Source organism: Diadema antillarum, unplaced genomic scaffold, assembly GCF_040938485.1.
Source record: "Diadema antillarum isolate AM-2024a unplaced genomic scaffold, OU_Dant_1.0 scf00000037, whole genome shotgun sequence".
NCBI lineage: Eukaryota > Metazoa > Echinodermata > Echinoidea > Diadematoida > Diadematidae > Diadema > Diadema antillarum.
In genome coordinates, this window is record NW_027270926.1 from 392,501 (window position 1) to 407,565 (window position 15,065).

General features: G+C 40.5%; 1 protein-coding gene across 1 annotated transcript in view; it reads right to left on the bottom strand.

The window, feature by feature from the left end:
* Positions 1-107: 107 nt before the first annotated feature.
* The window catches only part of LOC139708701 (calcium-activated chloride channel regulator 3A-1-like), a 53,043-nt gene continuing 38,085 nt past the window's right edge, over positions 108-15,065 (bottom strand). Inside the window, exons 9-16 of the mRNA XM_071620639.1 lie at positions 14,773-14,929; positions 12,907-13,175; positions 12,274-12,448; positions 9,790-9,974; positions 2,945-3,128; positions 2,095-2,211; positions 1,035-1,217; positions 108-681 (exon numbers count right to left, since the gene is read on the bottom strand). Coding sequence (XP_071476740.1) covers positions 410-681; positions 1,035-1,217; positions 2,095-2,211; positions 2,945-3,128; positions 9,790-9,974; positions 12,274-12,448; positions 12,907-13,175; positions 14,773-14,929 — 1,542 coding nt within the window. The 3' untranslated portion in view covers positions 108-409. The remainder of the gene's footprint in view (positions 682-1,034; positions 1,218-2,094; positions 2,212-2,944; positions 3,129-9,789; positions 9,975-12,273; positions 12,449-12,906; positions 13,176-14,772; positions 14,930-15,065) is intronic.

Genomic DNA, 15,065 nt, shown 5'->3' on the forward strand with positions numbered 1-15,065 from the left:
ATTTAGTTCTCCTTCCTGATAGTGTAAAGGTCACGTCATGTCACATCATGAACACACAGACAGACAGACACACACACACAGACACACACACAAAATGCCATATTAAACATAAGAAGGGAGATGGTGCCAAGTTGGTCCCCGAACAAGCTCGGTGCAGTTCGGAAAAAAAAAATCGAGGATCGACTCGGCATTGCTTGGCGAAAATGGTAGTACTTTTTTTTCAGTGACACATCTTTTTCTTCACGTTCACTCAAGGAACACCTTGAGTTCAAGTAATAACCACAGCATCAGGTGTCCGTTTTGTCCAACAGTAATGTGTCGGGCAACAAAACATGCGCTCTTCTGCGCTCTCACTTATTGCGACTGTTCGAACACGGTGTCTGACCATCACAGCGGAACTGGTGGAGGCTCACACGCCCAGCGAGCCGTTGCAATGAGGTGCTGTGTAGTGGTATTTTGTGGGTGCCTTCCCTCGTTTCAGGTACACGATGACGACGATGATAATGATGATGAGCAGAAAAATAATGATGGACAGTAACACACCGGCAATCATGCCGGGAGGCCATGCGGCGCGTGACTGCGAGGGGGTCGGTACTCGAGTCAGGGTGACGAGGTTCGAACGGTCCCCGCGGTTGCCTACATCGTCGATGGCAATAATGGCCACAGTTAACGGCGTGTGTCCTGAAAGTGAAACACAAAATGACATTAAGTTCCTCCGCAAATCACATCTACATATCATCATGAACTTTGATGATAATGTGTATAACTATCGGAATGACAGTATAATGATACAAATGTAATAATAACTGAATTAGTGCTTTAGTAGTTAACTCCAGCAATATGCACAAAAACTTTCCAGATGCCAAAGCAATTACCGCCATTTTTCTCACTTGACACTTAAACTACAAGTATGATATTAGCAGACTCTACCAATGTTAGATCTGTTTTCATGATAGCGATGTTCATTTATTCACATTATATTGAATGTACGCTGATAAGCATACAAAATATTAACTTGTGCATCAGTAACTAACCTGGGTCAGACGATGTACTGCTCGAGTTGGAAAAATTGATGACAAATTGTTCCAATTTTCCTGCTCCAGACGGCATTGTGACGTCACCAGCAACGAACCAATGCGAGGGGACCATCTCGCAGGAACTAAAATTTTTGCTGATTTTCATGAAACTCGATGAGTAACGGACTTCATACCTTGTAGCTGCGAATTAAAAACAAAGCGATATTAATCCAGTTGTTATTATGAAATTGCATTGTTTGTCTCATTACAGCATTAATAACTTTCAGTATTATCCTGTCACTGTCATATCATATACTAATATTTATCATATCATATCAAATCATATCATATCATATCATATCATATCATATCATATCATATCATATCATTCCATTTCATAACATTTCATAACATTCCATTCAACACCGTACCATACTATAGGCCTATCATACATCACATTACACCACATTACACCACATCACATCACATCACATCACATCACATCACATCACATCACATCACATCACATCACATCACATCACATCACATCACATCACATCACATCACGTCACATGACATGACATGACATGACATCACATCACATCACATCACATCACATCACATCACATCACATCACATCACATCACATCACGTCACATGACATGACATGACATGACATGACATGACATCACATCACATCACGTCACATGACATGACATGACATGACATGACATGACATGACATGACATCACATCACATCACATCACGTCACATGACATGACATGACATGACATGACATGACATGACATGACATGACATGACATGACATGACATGACATCACAACACATGACATCACATCACATCACATCACATCACGTCACATCACATCACATCACATCACACCACACCACATCACATCACATCACACCACACCACACCACACCACACCACATCACATCACATCACATCACATCACATCACATCACATCACACCAGGTCACATGACATCACATCACAGCATATCACATCTCGTCACGTCACGTCACGTCATGTTAAATTGAGTAAAACGTGTCTCACCATTCCCATCAGTGAGATCGTCTCCTGGTGCAGTGAATGTTAGGGTCGCCAGGTCGCCACTGCCCAAATCTGCTGTCAGATCGGTGATTTGACCTGGGGGATATACATCCACAGATTCTACGAAAGAAGAGAGCGAACAGAAAAAAGAAAGATAAAGGAGAGGAATGTATACATTCATTAGCTTCCATATGTCAATACCGTTTATCACTGATATGATGGTAATTGCTCTCTCTTTAACAGTATCACTACCAAAACTAAAATCTTATTCTTTTCTATTTTTTTTTTTTAGTCCCGAAATTTACCATCGATCATTTTGTCGTGCTTTGACACGAAGTGGAATGCTATCCACGAGATTGGTGATTCTGATGCTATTTTAGTAAGATAAGGTATTTCAATCACATTACTGAAAGCTGGGCGTAGAGGCACGCATAAACATCGATACCATTATCAAATGTGACAGAAGTAAAATCCAATGCTGCATTATCACAAGATAATTAATATTAACTTTTTAAGTCGACGCTTTGAGAACATTGATGATGATCATCATCATCATCCACAGCATTTGTATAGCGCCACATATGTGTACAAAACATTAAAAGGCGCAGATTCCTCCAAGAGTTAGCGATTGACGATTAATACCTGGTAAAAATTGGACAAATGTCATTAAGATTTGCTATTTGTTTCATTTCGTGTCTGAGTTACCAGCTCTAGTTTATGTACTAGTCAATCATGGGTTAACTCTTTCGTTACTATTAGCAACCTGTGTGCACACAATGTCAATGTCTCTTTCTTGTCGTGGTATTTAACGACGATGCAGGAAAGGAAAGAATGACGGAGAAAATAGACTCACTATTTCCACAGACAGATACGCTGGTACACTCGAAACTGCCGCCCGTGACCTCTCGCTGGAATTCACCGGTAGCTTCCAGGATGACCATCCTGTCGGGGCCGGGGAAATTCGGGTTGGTGGCCGCGCCATAACCGACCACGCCCCCTTTCAGCAGCGTGGTTTCCTCGCCGTTGCGAACATGCACCTGATAACATACAGATTGTTTGGAAGACCTTGATTAAGATGCGACATTACATGATTAACATCCAGGCATATAATTTGGTGCCCTGGTATACCAAATAGAAATCCGTCATTTTGTTGAATTATGTATTTATATATTCATTCACTGTACCCCGGGTAAGGCCTCCCAAAATGGGTGACAGTCATTTTAGTGCTTTATGAAAGAAAATGTTGTTGCAATAATGAGTTCAGAAGTGCAGCAGCATCAAAACGTGAGTACTGATCTACACCAATAATTTGCGGCACTCACAGATAGCAGCACATCACTATGTCTTACCAATCCACGGAAGACGGAAAATATGTAATCATGGGACGAGTTCGTTGGTTACAATGATCTCATTCTGAACTACTGTTAAAAATTGTAACAAAGCAAAAATATTTCCGAAAAAAATACAGAAAGTGCTAATGTTAAAATTGTTTAACGTTTTAAAAAGTCATGGCAGATCGTCACATGGAAGACTGCTAAAATTTGGCTGCCATAATGGCAGTGTATAACTCTACATCTTTATACGAAAAACAACGCAATGGCGCTAAACAACGCTATAACCCGGGATATGACGGTGTGTGGAGCCGGGAAATGTGCAAACGCCGGGAAATGTGCAAACGCCGGGAATTGTGCAAACGTCTCGCCGGGAAACGTGCAAACGCCGGGAAATGTGCAAACATCTTGCCTGGAAATGTGCAAACGCCGGGAAATGTGCAAACGTCTCGCCGGGAAATGTGCAAATTTCATCAACGGGAAATGTGCAAACATGACGCCGGGAAATGTGCAAAAGTTCAATTTTGCCGGGAAATGTGCAAAACGTCGCCGGGAAATGTGCAAATCATTTACTTTAGCGATATTGTGTATAAAGATAATAGATAAAACTCCATATCAAAACTGCCCATGAACTTCCACCATTTAAATTTTCTTAATGAAAACCTTGACAGATTTTCAACAAAATTGGCAGGTAGCACGATTATGGAAATGGGATCTCAATTTGTTTATATACTAGCCAACCCCCCCCCCCCCCCCCGAAAAGGGGGAGGGGGGCTCAATTAAGTCCCAAAACTACGGTATTATCGAAATTCTTCTTGTATTATATAACCAAATAAGAATGAGCATGCTGCTAGGATGGTTCTTTAATCATAAAGGGACCGGGCTTTTTTGGCTATGCTCAGACCGGGGGGGGGGGGGGGGGAATGGATTCCGCCCCCCCCCCCCCCCCCCATGAGATCTCGACCATTGGTAGTGCGATCGCGATGAAATTTCGCATGCGTGAGACCCACGTCATAATCTACAAGATTGTGTCATAAGATTTTTTGAAACAATCAATTTCTAATTCTAATTAATTATGCAAATTAAGCTCAAGATGATATTTTAGCCTAATTAAAAGCATTGAGAGTCTAATTTTTGATCTGTAAATCTGTTTTTGCATATTCAACAATTGTACATCACAAAAACTTCCAAAACTCATTCCAATTCTTATGTATTTCATTGTTTTCAGAATTTCTTATGTATTTCTCTGTTTTTTAACTTTTGTTTTTTCTTTATTTTTTTCATTAGAAATTGTCACTGACCACTCTTCTACCATAATGAGCACAAAATTAATAAATGAAAGTGATTAATTGTAAAAATAATCAGGTTCTTATGACTTTCATGACAGAACATTCTTTTCCGTAGGAAATGTACACAAAATCACAAAATTGTGCCCGTTTTGGGGCGACATTCCGTTACAAAAATGGGCGCAGCTTCGCAAAAGTATGCGCGGACGTTGCAAATTTGGTCTCAAAAGTTGCGCGAGACTTGAACGAAACAATTCAAGAAGCCTCGCGACGAGGCCTTTTAGGGTTAAAGATATTGATGACAGGAGTTCACGTTTAATGGCAGATCCAGGGATGCAGGGCACGGGGCCATAAGTGGGGAGGAGTCTTCAAATTGAAGCCTAAGAGTCCCTAAACTAGTGCTATGAAGACATTAATGACTGAAATTGCATGTTTGATTATGACGGATCCAGGGGTGTCCGGATCGCGGGGGAGGGGGTGAGGGGAGGAGAGGGATTTTCTACATTGCCAGTATCTTCTTGAAAAGTCTAGGACAGATTTTCACGAAACTTGTCAGATAGCCTCATTACGGTGATATGATCTTTATGAATTGAAATTAGCCCCCTATCCTTCCCCCCCCCCCCCCCCCGGCCGAAAAGGGGGGGGGGGAGGGGGAGTTTAAGCCTCAGAGTCCCTAAACTCTGGATTTAAAAAAAATATTTTTCTGTCGAACAAAAAAAAAAAGATAGAGCTAAGTTAGTGCCTTGTATGACTGAAATTTCATGTTTGATTATGGCAGATCCAGGGGTGCCCTGATTAGGGGGGGGGGGGAGTGACGGAGAGGAGGGGGATTGTCCACATTTACTGCATCTTCTTGATAAATCCCAAGAAGGATTTTCACCAAACTTGGCAGATACCATCTTTACTGTGATGGTCTTATATGTAAAATGAGCTCCACCCCCTCCCACCGCCAAGGGGGGGGGGGGGGGGGGGGGGGGAGGAGGAGTTGAAGTTTTAGGTCCCTAAACTCTGGAATCTGTAATCTTCTTCTGTTGAACCGAAGAATATGGAACTACGTTATATGAAGACACTACAGTTACTAAAATTTCAGGTTTGATTATGACGGGTCCAGGAGTGCGCTGATAAGGGGTGTGAGGGGGATTTTCCACATTTTCTGCATAGTCTTGTAAAATATATGACGGATTTTATACCAAACTTGGCAGATAGTATATTTATGGTGATTCGATCTTGATTTCTTAAATTGAACCCCCCTCCCCCCCCCCCTCCCTCCTCGCCGACGAGGAGGGGGGGGGTTGAAACCTCAGAGTCCCTATATTCTCTTGATTTTTTTTTTTTTTTTACTTCTGTCGAACCGAAAAAGTTAGTGCTGTAAAGACATTAATGACCGAAATCTCATGTTTGATTATGGCGGGTCTAGGCGTGCTCTGATCGGGGGTAGGTGAGGGTGAGGGGTGGGGGTGTTGTTCGTTATTCCGAATGTTCGCTATTCCGAAGGTACGTTATTCCAAAGGGTCGTTAATCCGAAATACGCAAAGTCCCTATACCTAGAGGTTCGTTAATCCGAAAATGAAAAAGGGTTCGTTAATCCGAAAATTTGTGGCTTTATTCCAAAGGTTCGTTATTCCGAAGACTGGTTAATCCGTAAATGAAATTCGGAACAATGAACCTTCGGAATAACGAATCTTAGGAATAAAAGAGCCTTCGGAATAACGATCCTTCGGAAAAACGAGCTGTAACCAGGGGGAGGAGGGGGATTTTCAAAATTTCATTCATTAACGCTGTATCTTCATAGCACTAACTTTTAGAGTTTAGGGACGTTGAAGCTTCAACCCCCCGCAGTCCCCCCCCCCCCCCCCCCTTAGGCGGTGGGGGAAGGGGGGCGGGGCTCATTTGAACAAATTAAGATCATAATTATTGCCATAATCTTGCTATCTGTCAAGTTTGGGGAAAATCCCTCATAGATATTTCAAGAAGATGCTCAAAATGTGGAATATCCCCCGCCACCTATCATCCTCCCCCCCCCCCGAACTGGGCACCCCTTGATCCACCATAATCAAACATGAAATTTCATTCATTAATCACGTTAATGTCTTCATAGCACTAACGCTATCTTTTTCGGTTTGACAGAAGAAGATTTAAAAAAAAATCCAGATTTTTGGGATGTTAAAAGTGAAGCTTTAATCCCCCCCCCCCCCTTCGGCGATGGGGGGGGGGGCGCATTTTAACAAATCAAGATTATATTACCATAAATATGACTGTCTCTATATTTCACAAGTTGGGTGAAAATCCGTCCTAGATTTTGAGAGAATGTGCTGAAAATGTGGAAAATCCCCCTCCTCCCCCTCACCCCCGATAAGGGCACCCCTGGGTCCGCCATAATCAAACATGAAATTTTAGTCATTAATGTCTTCATAGCACTAACTTAGCTCTTTCTTTTTCGGTTCGACAGATGAAGAAAAAAAATCAAGCGTTTACCTACATGGTATAGGGACTCTGAGGCTTCAAATCCTCCCCCTCCCCCCTTCCTTAGGACTGGTGTGTGTGTGTGTGTGTGTGGGGGGGGGGGGGTCGGCTCATTTTGACAAATTACGATCATATCACCATTAAGATGTTATCTGCCAAATCTGGTGAAAAATCGTTGTAGGGTTTGCAAGGAAATGCTAAAATGTAATAAAAAAGTAGAAATGTCGCTGTGGCGACTGATGCCTCCGCCATAATGCATGATTCTCCCAATAGGTGTATAGTACAACGTCTTCACAATGTGTGATGACAGTTTCACATAACTGGCAAAATATTGAAATGACAGGTTTGTCAGAAATATCTTGAATATTCACTTTCCTTGAACTGGGTTTGCTATAATTATTGTCTAAGAGTGCAGGTACACAATATTTAGGGAATTGAGAATTTTTACTTGACTTCTGACGGACCCTTTTATAAGTTTATGCATTGAGTAATTTCCAAGGTATGAAAAAAGAATGTAATTACAGTACAAAATTGTTGTTTTTTTTTTAGGGGGGGGGGGCATTGAAACCTGGCCCTTGAAACTTAACCTTTGACCTTTGATCTTCTGGCTGGAAATTTCCCGGAGAATCTCCATTAGGTAATGCACGTATATATTAAGTTTTAAAACTAATAATGCAAGCATTGCATATACTAGTATATGAGGGAAATAGTAAAATTTTGAGGAGTTGACCTTGACCTTTGACCCCCTGACTATTGACCCACGACCCCTAAATTCCCTAGATAATCCCTGCCAGTCAGTACATGCGTACACCAAGTTCCATGAAGATACATTGAACCATTTGCGAGAAAAGTGATATTGCAACATTTTCACCTAACCTTTGACCTTTTCACCTTTGACCTTATGACATGAAACTCTCTTTGGAGAATCTTTACGCAGTAGTACATGTCTACACTAAGTTTCAAGAAAATACCTTTGGGCATTGCATAGACATGGGGGAAATAGCAACATTTTTAGCATTTGACCTAGACCTTTTGACCTTTGACCTCTTGCCAATGTCACTAAAATCTACTCAACTAATTGTTCCATCATACATCATCCTTGGACCAAGTTTGGTGAAAGCTGCTTCATCCACTTTTGAGTTATCACGTAAACAGATAAATTTTAGGATTTGACCTTGATCTTTGACCTTTGACCTCTGTCCGATTTCACTAGAAAACTTATCAAGTAATTGCCCATCATACATCATCCTCCGACAAAGTTTGGTGAAAGTTGCTCCATCCAGTCTTGAGTTATCGCGTAAACGGATACAATTTCATGATTTGACCTTGACCTTTGACCTCTGACCTTAGGCCGATTTCACCCAAAATCTTATCAAATAATAACCTTATCATACTCTATACTTGGACCAAATTTGGTAAAATTCCAGTCAATATTACTCAAGTTATTGCGTAAACGAAAGCGGATGGACGTACGGACGGACGGACAACCCGAAAACATAATGCCTCCGGCACCACTTCGTGGCGGAGGCATAAAAAGACAGATGGTCGCTAAGACAGGTGGTAAAGATGGTAATGGTTCGTGCGCAGCTTTGATTGAGAGTTTCTCTTCCATCTCTACATAATATAGGTGAAATGAATGGTTTGCACATTTCCCGGCGACGTTTTGCACATTTCCCGGCAAAATTGAACATTTGCACATTTCCCGGCGTCACGTTTGCACATTTCCCGTTGATGAAATTTAGAGATTTGCACATTTCCCGGCAAGACGTTTGCACATTTCCCGGCGTTTGCACATTTCCCGGCGAGACGTTTGCACATTTCCAGGCGTTTGCACATTTCCCGGCGTTTGCACATTTCCCGGCTCCACACGGTGTCCCAGGGTATGGCGTGGGGCGTCATTAATTGTAAGAATGAGAACACTCTAATACACAAACAACACTGCACCTGCATCTTTAGGTCATTCCTACTGCCCCCAAGCCAAGACATGGTCAAGCCACACAATGTGAATTTCTTGGCTGTCCAAGATGTGGACTATTACGTAATGATGAAGGTGAAGACTACTAGTATTACGTAACGATGAAGGTGAAAACGTGTGGAAAGGTCAGTTTTTATGCCATGTTTTCTTTTGGTTTCTTTTTTGTTGTTTTACTCGTTGAAATTGTTCTTTTGTAGATTGGCTAAAGGTCATAAAAGTCATTGGCTAAAGTCACAATGCAGGTAGTGAGATTGTATTACCGTCACTGACGATCAAGTCCGCGATATAATAATATTAATTGCATTTATATGGAGATTTATACGGGTGTTTGTAAACGCACTGGTGCTATTCATAACGAAAAGAAAACTAGAAAACACAATAACATAAGGACAATGCAAAACCAAAATAACAGCAAAAAAAAAAAAATACATGTGTTACAGTGATACAATAACTAATAACTGACTGTGTGTGCCTCCAGAAAAAAAAAAAATACAACTGATCAAAAAGATGAGTTTTGAGAAGAATTTCAAATGATTTAATAGATGAGGCACTCTGATTTTTCAAATAATTGTGCTATATGAAATTAATATCTTCCCTATTATACCAAAAATGCTGACTGAAGACGAAGAGAATTGTGCTATACCTCAACGCCGTGACGGCCGTGGCCCAAGAAGTTCGTGAAGTAAGCGGAATATATCCCGTCATTCTTGTTGATATCCGCCCCTAGGCCGTCATCCCGCGGGACTAAGGTCACTGTATCAGCCGCGTCACTCCCGGAGTTGAGCCTCACCACAGCGTTGACTTTTGCATTGATCACTGGCGTGTCGCCTTGAATCAATTAAAAAAAGAATGAATACGACATTGTATAAATAATTAACAATATGAGGTACATAAATATGTAATATCAAGGAGGTTCAAGAGAACTAGCTTTCAAGGAGGGTGCAGTTTTAAACACTTTCACAAAATACAGTGCTGATTTACACTTTTCCATATATTTCTGGACGGGATTGACTTTTGTTTTATATGCTTTATCATTAAGTGAGGTTTCATTTCAGTTAATAAATGAACAAGCAGAAAATAGCCAATATTTACTATGTTAACGTTCAAAATGAATTCTCCGATTACTCAGCAAGACGGCAGCATCGAACATCGATCACCAAAGGCACAAAATGATGCACTTGTGGAATTCTTTTGTATATCAATAAACAACTGACAACTATTTGAATAATTACAGCTAGTTGGAACTCCATCTCTCAAAGCTCCTTGGTAATAAATAGACCTGAATATTACAGATCGATAGAGGAATAGAGATATTTGTGTGTAATTAGATCATGTATATACACGACGTGGTTATGTGCATGATTCATGCGCGTTGTGATTGAAATAATACTGAAATCATAGTAGGCCTAATATGGTCAACGCATAAGATATTCTTCTCATTACTTTCTCGATTCAAAAAAAAAAGAACCAACAACGCATGAATGCACGTATTTTTCTGAGAATTACTATAGCTGACATCAATCTAATAAAATCACGCGGCACACACGTATGCCCACACAAGTAGACGTTTCGTTACGCATGCAAGTTATTTGGTTCTTGGAAATAAAGTCCAAGAATGAATACTAGTAGCAGGATATTCATTGTTGGGGTTTTTCTGGATCTGAAAGAGTTTAGATGACATGCGGTCTCTAGCACTTTATGCGACCAAAAAAAAAAAAAAAATTAGGTAAATAACATATGCAAACTGAGCTATTCACTGCGCAAGCTAGGGGCTGTGAGATATGTTTATTGAAAATAAGCATACAGCATATCATTAATCGCGGCAATTGGAGAACACAGAGCAACATTTCCGCGAAAATTAGTCGCCGGCTTTTCCTCTTCCCTGTCCCGCAATATTCTGCAAAAATGTGTCGATAAACATACATCACCGTCATGCCGAGCATTGAATAGTGGCAATTATGTCAATTTTGTTAATAGCAGCAACAATGATTATCATGATTATTGTATCATCTACACATACAAAAATGATATGAAGTGCCGCATAGACAGCAGGACAAAGCAGAATACTCTGCACTTTGAGAAAAAAAAACTGGAACATGATAAAATGCATATTCAAAGACAAAAAATTGCATTGTTTACTAAGGATAGACATTTGAAATAGTGAAAATAGCATGAGCAGAACCTTAGGATCCCCGTGTAAATTCGTGGGGCCCATATGTTTTGTATATAGATAGATATATAGATACATAGATAGATATATAGGTCGATAGATAGATAGATAGATAGATAGATAGATAGATAGATTGATTGATTGATTGATTGATTGATTGATTGATTGATTGATTGATAGAGAGAGAAAGAGACAGGGAGAGGAAACGAGAGTAAACTTGACAAAGAATTTGTTCACCACGTTGTGGCTCAAAGCCCTGTACAACATGTCATAATAGGGGTGAGATACATGCTCATCAAAAAGAAAGATCATTGAAAGAAAAAAAAACTATCAATTCCTCTTCAGACATCGCACTGTTGTTGCTATCATTTACACCATTCACAGTATGTATGTTACGATCCCAAGTGTCTTTGCTAGGATGTAGGAGGGAAAGATTTTTCTGCAGCACAGCCTAGTGCGTGAGATGAAAGCCCACGGTGGCTTTCGAGTATATGCCACGTTATGCCTCTTTATTCCAGATTATTCGAGATTATTCGAGATAAACAACCAGGCAAGGGGTGAAAGTACCAGAGACATGCTATGACGCCACTCGGTCGTGCATTCAACCCTTAGCTTCGCGGTGACATGACAATTGCTCCTGCGACAATATTGCTCCGGTTTGTTTTCCTCCAAGGACTTAGGGTTAGGGTTAGGATTGTGATAGGGTTTGGGGTTCAGTTTGATGACAGGATTTGGATCAGAGTTAGGGTTATGTTTAAGGGTAGAAATTACATTTAGGTTAGCGTACAAATATTCCATGGAGCAGAGGATTGTCTCCGGGGCAAATGTCATGGAACCGGCCTCGCAGCTCTCTCTGTCTTGACAAACTACTGGTAGTCTCAAATAAGTCGCTCTGTGGGTGGAATATAGAGGTCTGACAAAAACGCAAAGGGAGATGACTGCTACAGCATTACACACCTTGTTGCACGAAGACGTAGAGAATCTGTCTACTGGGAGGAGTGATCTTGGGCACTGCCCAGTGAGCCTTGGCCAGAATGGGCATAGCCCCCGGCTTGACACGAGGCTGAATGACAATGCTAAAATCGTCTTCTGAGATGCCTTCATTCGTCACGTTCAGCGTCCATTCACCGGCCTTGGAAAAAAGAAAACCCCCGAACAGACAAATAAACAATTATCATAAAACGAGATAGCATTCATTCGACAGAAAGACAATATGTATTGTTCAGAGTATCAATGCTTTATAGGCACAAAAGCAGAAAGATACTGGCATTTCGGAAACTATAGGAAGTTTTAATCGTTTGTTTCTACGTTATGTGGTATAACCTTCCATCTGGCTGGATTAAAAGTACCTTATGTTTGTCTTTAAGTGCATTTAACATACTCAGTTCAGCGTCACGTTGAAATTCTATAGAGCCTTGCTAGATATTCTTAATGGATTGAATTTCGTTCATATGACAGGAGATTAGACATTGATTTCATTTTCATTGTAAATGTGTGCTGCAACACACATTGTTTTTCTCTTCCCATATGGAGAGGGTAGTTTTGTTATCATTATTGTTAGATTTATTCCTAAAAAGAATCGAAACTCACCATGACTTGATCCTGATCTAAGTTGATTTTGATCTGCTTGTATCTTTCGTCAGTGGTGTACAGCCTCGAGAAGGAGTCGACGACCTCTTGGTTCGGTTTGGTCAGCTCGAAGGTGATACTGCGTGAACGTGTGGTCCAAATGTAGGCGATAGTGATTTTTAGGCCACCCGTGAGGGCGTCCTCCAGGTAAAACTTGTTGGTGAACGTCTCGAAGACGGGAATGGACGTAAAATCGGCATCTATCACGGCGGAAGTGACTTGGGAAGCAGCTGTTGAATAAGAGATGAAGCCACTTCATATTCATCTTCTCATTTACCGCTTATAACATAGCCTTCACGAAAGGCTCTCTCGGCGACGACGAAAGCGAGCCGAAGAAAGCCGAAGCAAGCCGAAGCCGAGCAGGGGCTCTCCTCTCGCTGTTGGCTTGTCGACCTTCGGCTGCTTTTTACTGCAAGCAACTACAGCGAGAGGGCCTTTCACGAAGGTTAGTTTTGACATCGCTTAAAGCCTCATAAAGGTAAGAGTTTCATCACAAAACAAGTTAACTCCATTCTTGTAATTTTTAGATATCTGCAATAAAATCAGCTACAAAAAAAGAAAGTAATAAGAAAACATGGGATATCCTAATCATAACATTACGAATGTTCCTCGTTCTTGATATGCAACAGGGAAGGTATCATTGGAAAAGTTTTATTTTGCTCTATCTGATAGTGGCCTTACTTTGGAATGTTCAGAAATGCCTTCTAACCCATTTTGTGATCGAGCTCTTCAAGTGGTGTGAAGTGACACACCACGTTCATAGTGTTTATCAATCGGAATGGACATGGACCGTATATATAGCTTTGATAAAATCGCACTCAGGTAATTTACCTCCGACTTCTTTATACTCGTTTAGATTTTGAAAACAAAATGTTCCCCAATGAGAATCTCACAAACTCCTCATAACATACGTAACTGTTTACAAAATCATGCTATGAGGTGACTGCTTTAATGTTTTACAAATGGAAATTACAAGTGACTGAACAAAATTGCAACATCTGCACGAATTCTACAGAGTAGCATTTCAAAGGAGCATTATCATTATCGAAACAGCCTTTTACTGGACCCAGCTATTGGAATGATCTCCCTCTAGATATCACTTCTTCCTTATCTTTATTCACCTTCAAACGCAAATTAAAACAGTTATTACTTAGTGGATACACACTACCAAGCTTTTAGCAACCTTTTTATGCTCCCAGTCTTTTGTCCTTGTCCGCAGCACCAAGTTATTCAAGTTATTTCATGGTATCGATACATCTTTAATAATATAGCATTTTTGTTATTCAAACACTGCGAGATTTGTATGCAGTCTGGCTTGTGCGATATCTATGTGGTTCATTAGTTTATTACTCATCGATTTTTTGTACTGGTGTAATTTTAGTTGGTCAAGACAAACATATCCGTTCTCCGTGTAAAATTATATGCCTATGAACTCGGGAACCTACAGTTTTATAAGCTTCAAAGATTTTATGTAGGCCCCATCATATTTCTTATACTTACTAGTGACATTTTCACACGATATGACCATGTACATTTGTGTCAAGTATATTTTCTTTTTCTTTTTCTTCTACAATCAAAAGACATGATTGTATATATTTTGTATTCTTGTTTTGTTGTCAATAATTTTGTAATCTCATCACTGAGAAAATGGAAATATGAAATAAACTTGAACTTGAACCAGCCTTGTTCTTAAAAGAAATCCAGAATTTAAACGTTAGCAAAGGGAATAAAAAGTCTAAAGCCCAATCTAACAAAGACGTTTCCTTCATTCACATCCTACTGGTTTGAATCTAGAATAATGACCTGTGGTTCAAAGCAAAAATTTACCCATTTGAGCGGCAGCCGCCTTGAAGAAAGACAAGTAGATCTCGCTGGAGCGGTCGGTGTGTGAGAAGGAATCCCCGCCGGTGTGTTCGGCCAGCAGCTCGAGGGACTGGTCGGCCTCGGCTCCCACTGCTACAGTATTCACCGTTAAGTTGGCAACCTTTGTAGTAGAAATCAAGTGGGTACCTCAGATTATCAAAGAATTCCAGAGTAGGGGAAATGGTTAAGGTATGGATTTTACGGAAGGTGATATATAAAGGCAAGTTTGTGTCTTAAATATAGAACATAATATATAA